General features: G+C 50.4%; 1 protein-coding gene across 1 annotated transcript in view; it reads right to left on the bottom strand.

The window, feature by feature from the left end:
* Nucleotides 1–17,293, bottom strand: part of MEGF6 (multiple EGF like domains 6) — a 74,515-nt gene extending 57,222 nt beyond the window's left edge. The window contains exons 1-3 of the mRNA XM_062507573.1: nt 17,208–17,293; nt 15,831–15,965; nt 12,086–12,195 (exon numbers count right to left, since the gene is read on the bottom strand). Of these exons, the coding sequence (XP_062363557.1) occupies nt 12,086–12,195; nt 15,831–15,965; nt 17,208–17,293 (331 nt within the window). The remainder of the gene's footprint in view (nt 1–12,085; nt 12,196–15,830; nt 15,966–17,207) is intronic.
* Nucleotides 17,294–18,027: the final 734 nt, after the last annotated feature.

Raw genomic sequence — 18,027 nt, 5'->3', positions numbered from 1 at the left:
TGATTTACAGCTGGACCCACAGATAACACAGCCACCTTCACAGCCCTGGTCACAGCCTCCTCCCACACACACGGGTCCGTTCTGGGGTCTGACGGGCTCACCAGCACCGGAGCCCGGAGCGCTGGGTGGCCCAAGGATTCCCAGGAAGGCTGGGAAGGCTTGGAGCAGAGCCCAGGCTCTCTGACACCCCCTCCCTCCAGCAACGAGCCTGCACTGAAAGGTCATTTACGTCCAAGCCCCCAAAAAGGAGCTCTAAAGGGAGCCTCACCCCAAACTTTGAATTTTCCATTTACAACCCTTTCATCTACCGAGGATGGAAGATACCAAAGGAGTCCAGGACAACCTGGCTGCTTCCTCAGCTCAAATCAGTCTGTGGTCACTGTAATGTTGTCCAGCTCAACCTGTGCTGCAGTTTGCTGCAATGCAAAGCTGACTTGATGGCAGGCGGACAAGCAGAGCAGGGAAAAAAATATCAATTTCTTCACTGACAGCATCTGACAGGATCAAAAAGCCACTAAGAGGCAACAGAAAAGGTGTTGAAACCTGGACAGGCACACAGGATGCTCTGCAGAGCTTCCTGCAAGAGCTCACACAGCCCCACCAAGGGCTGTGCCTTCACCACGAGGTGATTTAACCCAGAGAGGGAGCGAATGCTCTCCCTGTCAGCAGCTCAGGAGGGCAGGAAGGACAGCACCTCACCCTGCAAGGGGAGCACTGGGGAGCTGCCACTGCCCAGCCAGGGTAAACACCCGGCTGCTGCTGCTGCTCGGGGCTGGCCAGCAAAAATATCCCATGCTGAAAGCTCTGATAGGAGTCTGGCCAGGACAGGGAGCGTCCTGCCTCTAAAGCAAACACGTCTGTATTTCTTTCCAACAAGAAAAAGCGGTTCCATTCGGATCAGACCCCGGTTTCTTGAAGACGAGTGGTGCATGGAATATCACAGCTTTGCTCACATGGGTTATTTTCACATCCTTTTCACCAAACAGCCTTGTCCTGCCCACATCCAGAGCCACTCCAGCCCAGTACTCCACAGCTCCATCCTTTCTCAAGGAGGAACCATCATCTCAAACACCAGGATAGTTCCTCTGACAGGTGACAGATAAGGAAAGAATGAGCCACTGATGAGATGACCCTCCCCAGAGCAACCTCTCATCCTATTAGGAAAATCCAGCACAAATGTTGGCTGAGCAAAGCCAACCACCCAGAGCACTTTTAACAGTGGAAGAGAAGATGAAAATCCCAACAATTAGTTTTTTCACCAGAAATTTGTCCAAAAAAAGTATTCACCAAAGAGAATCATTGACAGGAGTCAGTAAGAAATGAGGATTAAGGGAAGGATGATATTGTGACTGGGGTCTTCCTGTATCCTCAATCCTCTGTGGCAAGGTCTGTGAGTTTTGAAAAATGCTACAAATAACAAAAGGCATTAAGAAACAGACAAAAAAAATATTATACATTATCTGCAAGCTAAGACTAGTACAGATGTTTCATTGGTCTTTTGAAATTTTTCAGGGGCAACATCTCTTTGAAAGCAGGATGGAAACCAAAGTTAAAATGAAACTGGAAAGTCAGGAAAGCTTTCTGAAGGTGCTTGCAAAATGAACACTCTCCCCAGTCCCCTGTGCCTGTATCTGTCCTGCACCTGCAGGTAATGAAAATTCTCAAAGCTTTACAAATGAGGGGCCTGGGAAACAGCAAAATGTGTCTGGCAGAAGGGGATGGCAGGGGGTGGGATGGCAGGGTGTCATCTCTGCCCTGGGTGTGAAATATAAATCACCCAGGAATGAAAATAATTTGAGGTTGCAAATGCAGAGAGGAATGTTCCTGGTTCAGCTGAGCTTTCCTCTGCCAGGAGGCAGCAGGGCAATTAATGCTTTACAAACTCAGGACAAGCAGCACAAAGAATGATTTATCCTCTCCACTTCACATTCTTCCCTGCTCCTTGTAATTAGCTCACTCCAAAATACCAGAGTTTGGATGGGTTTCTTCCTTTAATTTCAGGTAGAGGAGCTGTAATTTGTATCCATGTGTATCCTTGGCCATCCCTTTTTCACAGCCCCTTCCCACCACTCTGCCAAAATGGTGACAGTGGGATCTTACAACAGACATCCATGAGCTCAGACATTTATTTAAAATATGACAGGCATGTTAGACCCAAAGCCCCAACTTCAGGTTTCTTGTGCACGGCAAGTAATGTCAGTGCCCCTCCAATATTTTCCTCTCCTCCAACCAAATCTCCAGATCTCCAAACCAAGCCAACCATTTCCCATTTAATAAAATATTGGGGGTCTGCAAAATGTGTGCCCGATTTTCAAAGCTGCAACCAGTTATAACTGTGGGAATTCCTAAACATTTCCAAGCGTGAAAATACTTTTTACCTCTCAGGTTCTGCACAGGTAAACACCCAACATTTACCCCATCAGCTTGGATGAGAGAGGACATGCGTGTTCCCTGCACTGATTGATTCACACTTCACCTTTTTGCCCTTGGTTCTCATTACTCAGGGTTAGGGGGTCCAAGGTTTTCATTAAATGCTCCTCTCCAGCCGTTCCAGGTCAGCTCCCCTACCTCCAAAAGAGGACAGAACTGAGAGTCTCAAAAGGAACAGACATGGATGGTGAAGAAAAAAGTCTTGTTATTTAATTTGGTGCTATAAATCAGCATCATCTGAAGATGATGTGAGCAAGCACTGCTGCCCTGGACCTTGCAGACTCAGCAGTGAGAGGGAGCAGAGAGACAATTGTGTGTCCCTGCAGCCCAAGGAACGTGTTCTCTGCCCAAGGAACATCCCAGCTTTTAGGGGTTGTTTGCTGTGAACTGTCGTGTTCCCAAACCAGAACATCTGTGAACCACCAAACATAGGAAACTATTACCTTCAAGAGGGAGTTTGTATATCTCACAAAGGTTAATTAAATAAAGCTTAGCAGCCCCAAAATAAGCCTGGCCAAAGACACGAGGACGTTCCTTTCCGAGGTGGCACTCAGTGCCACACTGTCCCAGGTCCAGCTCACCCCACAGGCCGTGACCCCAGGGTTCCTTTGTTTGACCCAACTTTAATCAGCTTCCTTCTCCGATTCCAGCAAATCCCGCCACGGATGGCAGCCAGGAATAAAGGCTATTGTACAGCACGGAGCTGTGTTTCACAGCAAGTCATGATAAGTATTTCCTTTCCAAACATCCAAGTTCCCCAAACACCACGAAAGCCAAGAGGAGATTGTTGGAGTTCTGCAGATAAAACAATGGCGACGATAAAACGTAAATAAATCAGGGCATCCCTCACTCCAAAGCATCTCCTCTTCCAGCTTGGAATTAAAGGAGGAATTTGGCAGGGCTGCTTACTGTGCTGGCAGTGAGGGCCCTGGAAGCCAGAGGATCAGTGACAGAGCTGAGAGGATCCCTCTCAGCAACTCCGACCATTGAGACAAGCACCACCACAGGCAGCTGCAACGAGGAGGAAGAGGATGATTCCCACACTCACCATCAGAATGGCAAACACACCATCCCTGGTGAAATGTCCAAAAGCCCCAGAGAACACTTGAATAGTCATAAACAAACCACTGTTGAACCATTTTGGAAAGTTGATTTATTTTTTTATTTTGCTTGATAGTGTGGTGCTCAATACACAAAGTCTCAAAATTTAGGATAGGAAGGAAATTACCTCAGGGAATGTCTAAGGGCTTTCCTTGAGAATCACAGGAAAACAACAGGCCTGTGCTGAAAGGATGCTTTTCCAGCCAGCAAGTGAGTAAAACAACCAGAAAACGACTTATGCAAGACCTCAAGGCAGCAGCTACAAGTTACTGGTGTTGAAATTGGAGGGATCTTTCTGGAACAGTCCCGTGGGAGCTGCTCCCACCTCTGCACCGAGCTGCCCCGGGAGCTGGCTGCCCCATCGTGGCGTCACCTTCGGGCAGCCCCCAGGATGAAATGGAGCTAAACTGTAAGTAAGCCTGAGCAGCCACGTTTCTCTGTTCTCACCCAGCGGAGTGTAAAATGGACACGGAGACACAGAATGCTCAATTAGGCTTCTGAAATCCACCTTTCCAAATCGTCCCCATCAACCCACTAACAAGGTTATGGTTTTTCCAGGGGAGTGTGTACTTCTCATAACTCATGAAATGCAGCCCATGGTTTATTTTTCCCACTGGGAATTTCTGATCTCAAAATCAGAAACGGTGTGGGCAGGAGCACTGTCATGTGTGTGGTGCTTTGTCAGGGGGTAAGGATGCAGAACAAGCATCCATCTTCCTTTTTAAATCTGTTTAAAGATTTGCACAATGAAATTTTCTCTCTGTTCACTGATCTGGACAGAGCTGTGGTGATGGCCAGCTCCTCTCTTCATTCTTTTCCCCTCACCTCCTCTTTTCCTCTCACTTTTCATTGAACAAACTCCAAGAGCAATGGGACTGGTAGGAATATATCTCACCAAAACCCAGCAAACCTGGAGCAAGGAGCATCAACTGATTACACAGAGCAAGACACACAGGGGTGGCCCCTGGTCCAGCAGCTCCCACTCACCCATCCCAACCCTCTGCTGAGCCCAGGCTGGACTGTGGAGAGCCCTGGGCTAAGAGAAGCCATGGGGACCAATCTGTTCCAGAGCTGATGCACCCCAGGAAGGAACACACTGCAGCCACCAATGGTGTCACAGGGCCTTCAGGTCAGTTACCAACTAAACATACAGAGCTGTGATTAAATTACAGCCCCTCGTACAATCTGGGACCACCTGGTAACAATTACAGCAGCACTCACTGAACTGAGGGTCCCCCTCGCACGTGGGCTGTGCTGGCTGCAGCTTCTCCCTCCTATTTGCAAGTTGGGAGCCCCCCTGGCTTCTCTTCCCATTCCAGCTAAAGCTGTAACTAATTAGTGACAGAAAAAGCAGGTCTGCGATTACACATTTCATTTTGTGTCATTATAACTGGCACCCCGTGCGGGCTTCCAAAATGGCTCCAAAATTCTTGGCACAAAACCTCCCACGCCAGCTCCAAAACCCTAATTGTGCACTCAGAGGAAAAAGGGATCACAGATGGAAACAGTGCAAGGCAAGGGTTGCAGTTTTGGAGCAGGACAGCTTGTGCACACCAGGAGAAAAATCTGCAAAGTTTTGTCAAAGACAGCTCAAAAGTCTGAGGCAGCAACACGAAATTGAAGCTGGGAAAGGGCAGGGATTACCTTCCCAAAAGGAACCCAAAGCTGGTGGGTGTCAACTTGCCTAAAAAATCAGTTCTAACCCACCATACATGGAAATCTATTAACCACATTACTGCATTCGCACTACTGAATCTCCCATATATCAAATATTGGCTCTGTTTTTTCCTACAGGAACACAATTGACTTCCTGATTTCTCGTCTGTGCTAAATCCTGCTCCTGGCTCACGCAACACCTTCTGCCAAGGCTGCACTGACTGGGGAGGTTTTGTGATTAGGGAGGTTTTGTGATTAGGGAGGTTTGGTGAAGGTTTAGGTGAATGTGCCATTCTCCAAATATTGCCACCAAAATACACCCTCTTGCCAGACAGAGCTATGTACCTGATAAAGGGCCTTTCTTCCATCAATTCTTTACCATACAGGGACACCCTGGGTTAGGCCAAACTCCACAAACTTTGTACCTTTGATGCACTAGAGCTGAAATCCTTGAGCCTCAGCATTGGCTTTTTAAGGACCTGATGATTTTTCAAACCCTTTGCCTCCAGAAGAGAAGATCATTTATAACACAAAGGTAGCATTGAAGCCCAGACTCGTCTCCTCGAACTAATGAACCCGTGATGAAATGCTGCTTCACAAAGCCAGTTATCTTCTCATCTAACACTTTAGTCGCTTTCCATGGCCACGTATCCCTGGGGACTGCAGTGATCCCATATCAAACCCGTGCTGGCAGAGCACTGGAACTTGGGAAGCTCTTTGCCAAGCACCCTGCTCAGCCCAGCCATGATGCCTGGGGATTGCAAATAATTCCCTGCACAGAGAGGCAGGAACAACTTCCCATCTCCAGGTGTGTGCCAAGCTGTTCTAGGGGCTGCAGCTTCCAGGTTTTCCCAGCTCTGATCATGCAATAGGGGCTGTCTTTTCTTTTAGTCCTTTCCTTCAGGCTTCAGCACCATAAGAGAGAATGGGTTGCCAAATTACACAGTAGTTTGGTTTTTCCTGAATTTTTCACCTTAAACACCTAAAAACCACATTTTCATGAGGGTCCCAGCAGAGCCAAGCCTGGCTCCAGGGAACCCAACTCGCCAGCCTCAGAGCAGCTCACTGAGACCCAAAGCACAACAATGGAAAATATTAGAAGCAATTTCAGTGACACAAATCAGGGGTTAGAAGACAGGGGTGTTATTCTTGGCAGTGTCCCAGATTTCCTGAATGAGCCGGACAATTCCCTGCTCTGTGCTGCAGGCTGGCACATACCGAGTGGAAATCATAATAACCTACTTCCCAGCCCGGGGGCGGGTGGGGGGCTGCAGGACTCCCCCTCTGTGCCCTCCAGGCCTCCTGCAAACGAGCTCCTAATTCAGAGCGACAGAGTTTAATGCGATGAAATTTGGGAAAAGGGTAATGACACTGTTCAGGGAAACAGGAGAAAAAGAATAAATTATGGGAAGCATCACCGCCTTCTGCTCAGAGGCCAGGCAGTGCCCTTTGTGAGGGCTCAGCGAGGCAGGATCCTCGGGAAGCCGGAGACATGAGACTGATTTAGGAGGAAGAAAGATGAAGAAAAGCAGTGTTTGGGCTCCCTGAGGCAGAGCCCAGCCACCCCCTGCCTGGGCAGAGATGTGCTCCCAGGGGAGCCCATGATGGACCTTGAACCAGCACTGAGCTCCATGGCAGGCGAGAGGTTCAGGAGTTCAGTCACAGCCTTTCAGCTCACTAAACAATGAGCCTGCAGCAGCCAGGAGTGAGGGACAAAGCCAAGCCACCTCTCAGGGAAATTAAACTGTCAGCCGGACACGTTTCCTGCCGAGGCTTCCAACCTGTATGACAAGCCTGAGGTGCCTGCCCAGTGATGGAGCACATGGTTGGGTTCTGGGGCTATGCCAGGCTCTAGAGCTGTGCCAGGCTCCAGAGCTGTGCCAGGCTCCAAAGCTGTGCCAGGCTCCAGAGCTGTGCCAGGCTCCAGAGCTGTGCCAGACTCCAGAGCTGTGCCAGACTCCAGGGCTGTGCCAGGCTCCAAAGCTGTGCCAGGCTCCAGAGCTGTGCCAGGCTCCAGAGCTGTGCCAGACTCCAGAGCTGTGCCAGACTCTAGAGCTCTGCCAGACTCCAGGGCTGTGCCAGGCTCCAAAGCTGTGCCAGGCTCCAGAGCTGTGCCAGACTCCAGAGCTGTGCCAGGCTCTAGAGCTGTGCCAGACTCTAGAGCTCTGCCAGACTCCAGGGCTGTGCCAGGCTCTAGAGCTGTGCCAGACTCTAGAGCTCTGCCAGACTCCAGGGCTGTGCCAGGCTCCAGAGCTGTGCCAGACTCCAGAGCTGTGCCAGACTCCAGAGCTGTGCCAGGCTCCAATGTTGTACCAGGCTCCACGGTTCTGCCAGACTCCAGAGCTGTGCCAGGCTCCAGGGCTGTGCCAGGCTCCAGAGCTGTGCCAGACTCCAGGGCTGTGCCAGGCTCTAGAGCTGTGCCAGACTCCAGAGCTGTGCCAGACTCCAGGGCTGTGCCAGGCTCTAGAGCTCTGCCAGACTCCAGAGCTGTGCCAGGCTCCAATGTTTTACCAGGCTCCAGGGTTCTGCTAGGCTCTAGAGCTGTGCCAGGCTCTCGAGCTGTGCCAAACACTAGGATTTTGTTGGCTCCAGAGCCATGTCAGGCTCCAGGGTTGTGCCAGGTCTGAGGACTGTGCCAGGTTCCAAGGCTGTGCCATGCTCCATGGTTGTGCCAATGAAGCAAGGACAGCAGGTCCCCGTGAGCACTCCTCCCCTGCTCAGCAGGTGATGGGTGAAAACCCAGTGGTGTTGGCAGAAAGAAACCCCGTTCAATGTGGGGTAACTCACTCTGGAGCCTTTTAACATCTCATTTGTGACTTACAGAAGCTTTTTCTTTTAATGGGGCGATTACAATTCAGCTGCTTTCTGCTCAGCACTAGGAGTGATCCCATGGGTTTCATCGTGTCTCAGACTCTGATGCTTCCTCAAATGAGCATTAATTCTCCTTCCTACCTAGGGTCAGGCTTTACCTCCACCTGAGCTGAAAATCAGAAGACAGCAGGACCTCACCTGGATAAAAATTTGAGTTCAAGGACAGCTTTGAGCAGCTTTAGACCAGCAGCTCAGGCTGAGCTTCTCCAGGCCACATCACAACGGGACTGTCACCCACACTAAATCTAGTCATGGTCCCCTCTTTAGCCTCTTTACTGCTGTCCTTGGTGCCTTTCTGCCTCACCATGTCCTTTCTGAAGGTGGCAGGGGCTGGCCCAAGAGCACAGGCTGTGGGTAGCTGAACTTCAGCTCCTCCATGCACACCAAGAGTTACAGACTCACAGGGAGTCAGCTCTTCAACATCTCCAGCTGAAAATGGAGATCACAGAGATTATCAGACATGCAGGCCCTCCACCTCATCACTGAGGGCTTTACCTGTGTTATTGAACCCAGGTGGAATTTAAGTTACATCTCAGAGGCCACTTGAAACCAGGCAGCTCAGTCTGAGAGTAAAACTATCAGCAATCAGGCAGGGAAAGAACCTGATGCCATCCTAAAAATGCAAAGGGTGCCTTGACTCCTGACCCTTCTCCTTCCCAAAGAGATGAACGGTCCAGGACAGAAGGCAATGGAAGCAATGGCAACAAATCCTCATCCTCTGCTGCCACCAGAAGAGAAGGGACAAAAGACAGAGCCCTGCCAGGGTCAGGGCTCCCTGCCTTCACCTCTGACAGCCCTGGGGGTGGCACCATTCCAGAGGGCACACGAGAAGAACAAACCCAGATATTCTATGAGACCACCGAGATCTCTGTTTCTGTGAAATTTTCCATCTCTTTCCAAGCTAATTGCTCCTAGCAGAGCCCACACTCTCCCAGTACTGTCCCCACAGCTCTGTAGAGGGGACATTTCTTCACCTGTAAGAGCTCAGAGACACAAATCTGCACATGAGGAAGGGGAGGACATTGCTACAGACAGCCTCTAACCTAGGCTAACAGTGAGTACCCCCATTGCAGTGGCTGCAACAAGGCAAGTTCCTCTTCCAGGCACCAGGACAGCTCTGAGAGCCCATACAACTCTCCTGACCTGAGAGAGGATGCTGGGACCTCCCATCTAATAATGGTGTTTAAGATCATCAGCAATGTCAGACAGTATCATCATGTCCAAACAAGAAGGTTGGCTGGATACACATGAGCCTGCAGTGCTGAAAATCTCCCCTCACATGGGCTGGGATTTTTTATTTTTAAGGAGAAATTATGAGTAAACAAAACCCTGCAGTGAGGAGATGCCAGTCCCCAAGCAAGACATCCTCGCTGGAGAGACTCCCCTGCACAACAATCCTAATTAAACTGTCAGCAGAGATGCCCTTTCCCTGCTCAGTGCTCCTGGAACACGATCAATGATCTCTGGAGGCAGATAGGAAGGGCCACAAATCCTGCTGACATGTTCTGGCACAGCTCTGTGGCATTCAGCAGAGCCACAGCAGCAAGCACAGGCTGACCCCAGACTGCTCCACACCAACCAGAGGAACCTCCAGCATCCATAAATAACAGCCTGGCTGTGTGCCCCTGCCCCAGCACCTCACTGAGGGTCACTGACAATTCCCTCCCAGACCTTCCCACATCTCCTCTGCTCCAGAAGGACACACTGGTGCTGAGGCCAAAGCCATCAGCAGGAAAAACCATCACACCCTTGCAAAACAGCACCCAGGAGCTCCTCGGGATGAGGGTTTGGTTACACAGAGCCCAGACACATTCCCCAGGACAGGGCAGAGACCAGGACAGACACCCTGGCTTGGGGCACCAGAGCCAGGCAGAGCTGTCCCAGTTGCCTGTGGGATGCTCCTCGAGCTGCTGCCTATGGGGGTCAGGAAAAAGGGAGCACAATTCCCACTGCCCACCCCAGCCCTAGCCTGGTGGCTTTTCTCCTGCTGCTCTCAGGGGCTCACAAGATGATTCACAGAGCAATGCAGTTTTATTTTCTGCCCCTGGAATTGCCTCTGCCTGTGCTGGGGGCCAGCAGAGATCAGCTCCCTGCTCTGCCTGTTGCACTTGAGGTACATGAATACCTCTTTCTGTCCCAGAAACAAGGTTACAGCATGGCCTGGGCATGAACCCAGGGGTGTCCAATTGGTTTGAAAGGTTGAATGGGGACAGAGCTCCCCATCTCCAGCTCCTGATCCACCTCAACCTCCCCAGCAGCTCAGCAGCAATTCCTGCAGGAGTTTTTGGGCTGGTGTTACTCCACTTTTGGCACTGGCTGTCCCTCTCTTCTTCACTCCAGCCCAGCCCTGCAGTGAGCAGTCCCTGAGGACCATTCCCAGCCACGGTGATGAGAGGGATGAGCTCAGAGCGTGCCCTGAGCAGCTTTATTTCCTTTTCTCTGCTTCCTTCCTGCATGGAATTACTCATTTCCTTGGCAGGAAAAATCATCACAGAAGGTGCTTTTCTGAGTTCAGCTGAGGTTACTATCTGCTCACTGACAGGGGTTATGAGGCACCCGTGGAGCTTCCTCTCCCCACTGGGTTGTTCTCCTGTGCCACAGCTTGGAATAGGAAGAATAAAGATTGGTTGTTTGACACACCTTTTTAACCCTTTTTTTTTTTTTTAATAGCTTTGCTACAAGCATCAAAGCCCTGGGAAGGCACAGACAGCCTCTTCACAGAACAAAAGGCAAGCAGCTGTGAGAGACATCTTCCTGTCCTGGAGGTCAATCCCAACCCTGAGTGCCTCCACAACAGAGCTGGCTCTGATTCCCCTGATGGCAGGGCAGGGCAGATCCCAAAATTCTCTGCTGGTTCTCCTGCATATCACTTAAATCCAAAGCTGTTTTTCTGTGGGGAAGGTGGAGAGCACCTCCAAGGTCTAAATCAGAAAAGAATCAGGCACCGAGGCAGGGAATTGATGCCACAGCACGAGGAGTGTGCAGGGCTCTGCACGAGCTGACATTTGGTTCTACACATAAGTTTGGTTCAGTTCAAGAGGTTTTTCCTTGCTCCCAATACCTCAGAAGCAGTTTCCAGTTAAATGTTTCTCCAGCTGGACATGGCCAGAGGTTTTAGGGGATGGACTGACACAGCAGCTGCCTCCTGTGTCAGGCAGAGAATCTGGAGGGAAATAGGGAATGTGGGGCCCACAGGGATAAAGCTGTCTCTGTCTTCTGCAACAACAGCATAAAATCATCTTATAGGCTGATATTTGCACATCCCCATCGTGTGCGAACCTGAATAGATCTTGCAGCTGCCCCCAGAGCTGGGGAGGACACACTTCTGTGCCTGTCTGGCAGGGAATTGCACTGGAAGAGAGCAGGAATCCAGCCACAGAATAATCCCAAAGCCTCTAGCTGTGGGTCTCCACTCCAGACCTGAGCAGTTCCACCCCTTGCCCTGTGGCTGTGTGTCCCCTCCTCCAGGCTGACCCTGCAGAATCAGCACCCTGAGCCCAATACACCCTCTGGATGTGGGAGGGAGCAGGCAAAGGGTGGATGCAGAGAGCCCAAACCTCTCGAAGGGGCAGCTCAAACTCAGCCAGTCTTAAAATAACAAACCCAGCCCCTGACAAACCTTCTCAAAGGAGCTTTCAGAGCTTCTACCAGTGGCACTATTGGAAACATCAATTTGGCCTTGATTTTAACCATTTAGTAGCATTTGGCAAGTGGATGAATGGCTGGGTCCCTGAATGTAGAAATCCTCCAGAAATGGAAAGCACCTCACAGTGCTTCCCAGGAAGCCAGAGCAACACACTTCTGATGCAAGGAAATAATAATAATAATAATAATAATAATAATAATAATAATAATAATAATAATAATATTCCACCAGAAAAATAAACTAAAAAAACCAAACCTATAACAGTTATTTTTAAGCACATTTTTAAAGACATTCGAAGAAATTTTTAGAGCATTTTCTGCAGGCACAGGACTTGAAATGAGCTGAAACCAAGGAAGTTGAGCTGAGTAGAGTGACACTTACTGTGCAGGCAGCCAGCATCCCCTGCGAGCTGGGACCATCCTGGGCAGCACCTGTACGTAGTCTGGGACCTCACCTGGTACACCTGCCTGTAGCCTGTGTAATACACAACCCTGAAACACAAAAACCCAGCCAAAGTCAGCTCCTGCAGGACAGGGACACTGGGAAGAACAGAATTTGTAGCCGTGGGTGCAAATAAAATGAGGAATTGGGTTTGCAAATGTGCTGCCATTGTTTTTCATACAGCCTGGCAGTGATCACTGATGCTAAGAAAATACTCCTAATTTACTCTAATTAGGAAGACAAGAGACAACACCCAGGTCTTCATAACACCCTAGATTATTTTTTTCTCCTCTTCTAGACTATTTACAGCCCTGAGCTCCTCCCTTACACTACTTCTCACAAAGGAAATGTAAATTTGATGAACAGGTATTTCTGCTTCAGTGAGCAGGAGCAGGTGTCTCTAAGGTGCTGGTGAGCTAAAAAATCAACATAATCCTGATGGCAACACCAAGGTGCTCCAAGAGCTGTGTTGGACACAGTTATGTAGGGAGCACTGAGGGTCCCTTTAACTACTCCCAGTAGTTTCCTCCAGGGTGGGAGCTGCAGGAGTAAAGCAAGGACTGATTTGAAGTGTAAATAAATAAAAGCGACACATTTTTTTTCCCCGGAAATTTGGTGTTGTGTGTTTGTGAGAATTGAAACATAGATAATACTTCTGAAGCTGATTTTTAAAAAGTCTCGTTGGCAGAACATGAAACTGCTCCACCAAAGCAAATCAGGCAAACAACAACAAATATTTGGCACAGCAGATGTGTTGTGCATGTCCACTGAAAATATTTATCCTAACTCAGTCGACTTGTTTGATTTTGTCTGAATGTTCCTACAAAAAAAAAACCCCAAATAACAGTGAACTGTTAATCCCTGGGAAGGAACCTTCAGCCACTCCTGCCTGCCAACCAGCACATGGAAGCACAGCTGAGAAAAATAAAAGCAGATACCAATTTTTTTTTTTGTCGGTTTTGTATGAGCTGTTAACAAATTATGAAGGGAATTGTTGTGTTCCAGAAACAGCTGAGAAAGCAATTCACAGGCACCAGGGTCCAGCCCACCAGGATCCTCTTGGTACCAGGAGCTCCCTCCAGCCCAGCCCAGCAGGAAGAAGAAGGGGAGATGGGGGGTGCAGGGTGTGTGAACATGATGAGGAGGCTCAGGGATGGGGAGGAAAAGCTCAAAATAATGATGTAGGACAGCTCAGGGCTCCTTGTGCCCCAGCAGTGCCCTGAGCAGCCTCAGTCCCACCCTCCTGGGCAGCTCTGTTGGACACTCCAGACCCTTCAGCCACTGCAGGCAGCTCTCAAGGACAGGCAAATATTGTGACAGCCTCAGTGCCTCTGGGTGCTGCAGATTGGAAAGAACCACACAGGAAATACTTTATCTTCAGTGTTTCTCTTTTCTTCTGTGTTTTAAGGAGTCCCTGGCACAAAAAACGGGGAATGAGCCAGAACCCAGGGAATCCTGCTGTGTCCTGCTGCTGGAAAATCCCCTTCCAGCCCCTCTGGGATAGCGCTGTGATTCCTTCAAGCTTGGCCATGGAGGGCTGAGCAAGGCTACCTGCTGCCATTGCTCACTGGGAAGCTGCACAAACCCAATCCCTTCACCAGGAGCACTGAGCAGCGCAGCCCGAGGATGCTCCAGCTGAGCAGATGCTGCTTTTCCCAGTCACCACCAGGACCTCAAAGGCACCAAGACTAATTTGAGGCCAGATCCTGGAGCTGTGAATACACTTGCTGAGCCCCACACTGCCAGAGCTGGGTCCAACTGGAGCAGCTCCAGCATCCCTGCGAGCGCTGACACCGCGCGCTCTCCTGCCTCGGCTGCCCGGCACAAGGGAATTTGGCAGGACTGCTCCCGGCTCTTGGGGAAGCTTGCTGCAATGGGAACTCCCAGAAGTTTAGACAGAGAGGATGTGGGACAAAACTTTGCCCAAAGAATGTCCTGCTGATAGTCCTTCCCCTGTCTGGATTTCACAACTCCTAGGGTGAAATCCCTCAATGGCTTCCCCTCTGTGCTTCCATCAGGAGCAGTTTTAGCACTGGGTTGTTCTGATATTGGTAATGAAGAACAGAAAGTTATTTCATTTCAGTCCCTTGATTTGTGAAGTCAAATCCATCCTTTAAGGAGCTGAAGCGACTGCTGGGCTGAAGAGCTCCCAGCCTTTGAAGTGGAAGCAGACAGGGCACCCATCTTTTCAAAGCCTTCCCTGAAAATACAGCCAAGAGTCAGACTCTGTTTGCTCCTTTGTTACCATGACACAGATCTCATCACCAGGGTAATTACCAGCAATTACAGGTTAGGAGGAATTCCTAAAGTCAGGACTTAAAAGCTCTCTTGAGTCCAAGATGTTTCTTTGAAACGACAACTATTATTTTTATTCTGCAAAGACTTGTAACTCCCTTATGAGGCCAGAAAAGCAGGTGGAGGGGGAAAGCAGCTGGGGCACACTGTAGTTTGGCCACTGGGTAGGTAAGAAAAGTTCTTTTTTGGTGCTGTAACACATGTTCAGAGTTCTCCTTCCACAGGGCCTCCAGCCTGGGCTCCCATCTCTGGTCAGCTGGGAACTCACGGGATGCTGTGATTAGGTGGACAATCACTCAGGGTATGCTCCAACTCCATGCTCACCTGTGCAAACCCAGGTAAAGCCCTTCTGGCGTGGGCCCAAGCATGGTACAGCTCATGGAGTGAAAGGAAGGTGGTGACCCTGCAGCAAATCCTGCTGACCACCACAGAGTGGTGCCCTCACAGGTGCTCCTGCACCATGGCAACAATCACTGTTATTTTAGCAATAACCCTCACTTGGCCCCGGTTCCTGCCATCAGTTCTGTCAGACAAGAGGCACTGAAGGGCTTCAAGGAGGAGACATCTAAAGACACAGGAATAGTGCACGTGATAAGAATAAGTAATTCCATTAACGTGGCTGGATCATAGGAAACAGATGTCATACACTCTCTGAAGATGGGAAACAGCCCACCACGAGGACAAAGCTTCTGCACAATGGAAACAATGGATAGACCTTCTCTTAGGGAATTCCTTCCCAGTTCAAGAACTCTGAGAGTCACAGAAATGCCAGGTTAAACCAGAAGCCTCTCCAGCAAAATGCCCAAAGGGTTTGCCAAGCTCTTGTGGTCTCCTGCTTTTAGCCAAGAAAAACACTCTGTGAAGTAGCTCTACTCCTTAGTTTGTGGGGTCAGGGCCACATCTCTGCTCATGGGACTGTTCATATCGATCTGTAAAAGAACTGCTCTGTCCCTTAATTGCAAAATTATGGAATCATAGAGTCACAGAATCACAGAACCATTTGTGTTGGAAGGGACCTTAAAGATCACGTAGTTTCAACCTCCTGCCACAGGCAGGGACACCTCCCACTAGCCAGGTAAATGCCAGGCACCAAGGGTTTCCTCCAAGGTGTTTCCTCTTCTTTCCCTTGAGAGCTGTGGGACACCCAGCTGAGCCCCAGTCATACTGCCTCATCACTGAGACTCCTTGGAGGGCACCAAGGCATTCCTCTGGCTTTTTCCCATTCCTGAACACAGCCAGGGGACTAGGACGGGTGCTCAGGTAGCTGTCCCCATCCCTCAACATCTGTGCAGCCGGTGAGCACCAAACTCACTTCCCTGCTGCTGCTGAGGAGTGGGAATCCCTTTTCCTCCTCCAAGGAGCAGCCCAAGGTGGAGGGGACATCACCTACCTCCGCTCGTAGCCTGTACACCAGCGGTGGCCCCTGCAGTCCTGCTTCCACACCTTGACAGCGCGGGTCAGCGCCTGCACGCACGGCTGCCGCAGCCCCACGACCCCCAGCTCCTGCTCCGCACACACGTTCGGCCTGGGACAGAGAAATGCAGCCAGGTGAGGGATGCAGGGGATCCTGAGGGATCCAGGGGGTCACAGCTGCCAGGGGTGCAGCGCTGCCACTGCCTGAATTTCCCGCTGACAGGGCAGGAAGGGCTTGGGCAACCCCCTGCACCCACCTCCTCAACGAGTTAATCGCTGCAGGGAAAAGAAACAGTGCCAGGCTGACCAGCCACAGGGGTGGCTTCTTGTTCATTCAGAGCTAAGGGCTGTGAGGCTAATTCAAATAAATCAAAGAAATGTACTTTGTTTCTTTTCTAATCCTAACTCTTTCTCCAAGCACAAGTCAATGGGTTTAACTAAGGATGAAGAGGGAGACATTTGTCCCTGACTCCATGAGCCACTTGGCATTTGGGGCTGCTTCTGCTGCTTCCGACAGGACCCAGAGTTTTCACAGAGATACTTTCTATAAAAGAAGTGAAAATAACGAATTTGGAAGTGGTGAAGCTTAGAGGTCACAGCTGGCATCCGACTGCTCCAGGCCGCTCAATTCCAACCCTGACATGTTGGCACAGGGGTCTGCTCCAGTGCTTCATCCAAGAAGTCCTGAAAGTAACTGTCAGGGCAGGAGGACAAAACCCTGACATGGGGAGAATAAGCTGCCTCTTCCAAAACCTTTATCTTCTAAAGATAAAGACCTTTTCTTTGAAGAATTAAACCCCTTGGGGAGGGCGGCTTGGAGTCTGCACCCCACACCACACCGGCTCCATGGACAAAGGGAATTGCAGTGATCCCTTGGCTCTGAGAGACCATCTTCTGGCAGGAGGCCAAATTTGCAAGGAAGTTTTTCAGAGCAGCCAAATGATTAACACCAAACTGTAACTGTAAAATGTAATTAAAAAGAGCAGCCTACGTGCTGCTGGAGTAACAGCAGCAGGCGGGGAGGAACGTGGAATAAGAAAGATTTGTGAAGTGAAATAAAAGCAGCAGGTCTTGGAAGAAAGGGCAAAGTGTTCACACAGAAATCACCTCTTGCACTCGGACAACAGTTTCAGCTAAACTCGCGAATTCCCTCCTACAATAAAAGACCTATCCAGGTTTTCAACTTTCTATGCCCCTTCCTGCACGTCTGGTAACAAATAAAGAAACCCACAACAGCTTCCTCCCCACTCCTCTGCTCCTCGCTTCACCCTTGATTTGAAAACACTGCACTTGGCTCCTGCTTTTCCATTCCCTGCCCGACAAAACTCCTCCGGAACTCTTTCTTCCTACTCACATGTGGGGCTGCAGTTTGCTCCCAGCCGCCAGTGGAGACATCCTCAGCGCCACCATGAGTGACAGTGCCACGGCAGGAAACTCCATCGCAGCCGCTCCTCTCCCTCCAGGTGTTCCAGCGGTTATCCCGGGAATCCCAGAGCCTCCTCCCCGCAGGCTGCTCCCAGCTTGTCGGTGTCCCTCCTTGCAAAGGACAAAGTTATCGGAGAGCAGGGGAGTCCTCGCAGGGGGAGAGCGGATTTATCATCCCTGGATGCTTCCTCCCTCTCGGGTTCCGCTCAGCGAGTTTCTTCACTCCATTGGAAATTACAGTGCAGGTTGTAGTTGGGTTTTTTCCCCAAACCAGACCTGGCTTTTCATGCTCGTTTGCTCGCAGTGAGACGCACTGAAGTGAGTTTTCCTTCTAGGATTTGCTTCCTGACAAAGCTCGAGGACCTGGGGGCTCACAAGAGCTGGGTTGTGCCCAGCAGTGCAGCCCCATGTGGGCTGAGCCGCTCCGGAGCTGCGATCCCCTTCCCAAGGCACTTTGAAATCCAGCCCTTGGCAAGGGGAAGGAAAAAGGAGGGGTGCTCTTCTGGCAGGATACTCTCACCCCCCACCCCAGGGGCTTTTCCCGAGGCAGGCAGGGTGATCCTTCACTCCATCCTCCTGCCGCAGCTCCGCACCTTCCACCGGAGCCGGGGCCAGGAGCTCCAGCACACACACACGCAGCACAGCAGCTTCCCTGCGGTTCAGGGGAGTAACAAAACTTCCCCCTGCCTTCCCCAGGTCCAGCTCCTTTCCCTCACATGCTGTCTTGCCTCTTTCCTCGCTATCAGTCA

Source organism: Cinclus cinclus, chromosome 23 (assembly GCF_963662255.1).
Source record: "Cinclus cinclus chromosome 23, bCinCin1.1, whole genome shotgun sequence".
NCBI lineage: Eukaryota > Metazoa > Chordata > Aves > Passeriformes > Cinclidae > Cinclus > Cinclus cinclus.
Note: the sequence above shows the minus strand (reverse complement) of the source record. Positions and strands in the feature narration are given on the sequence as shown.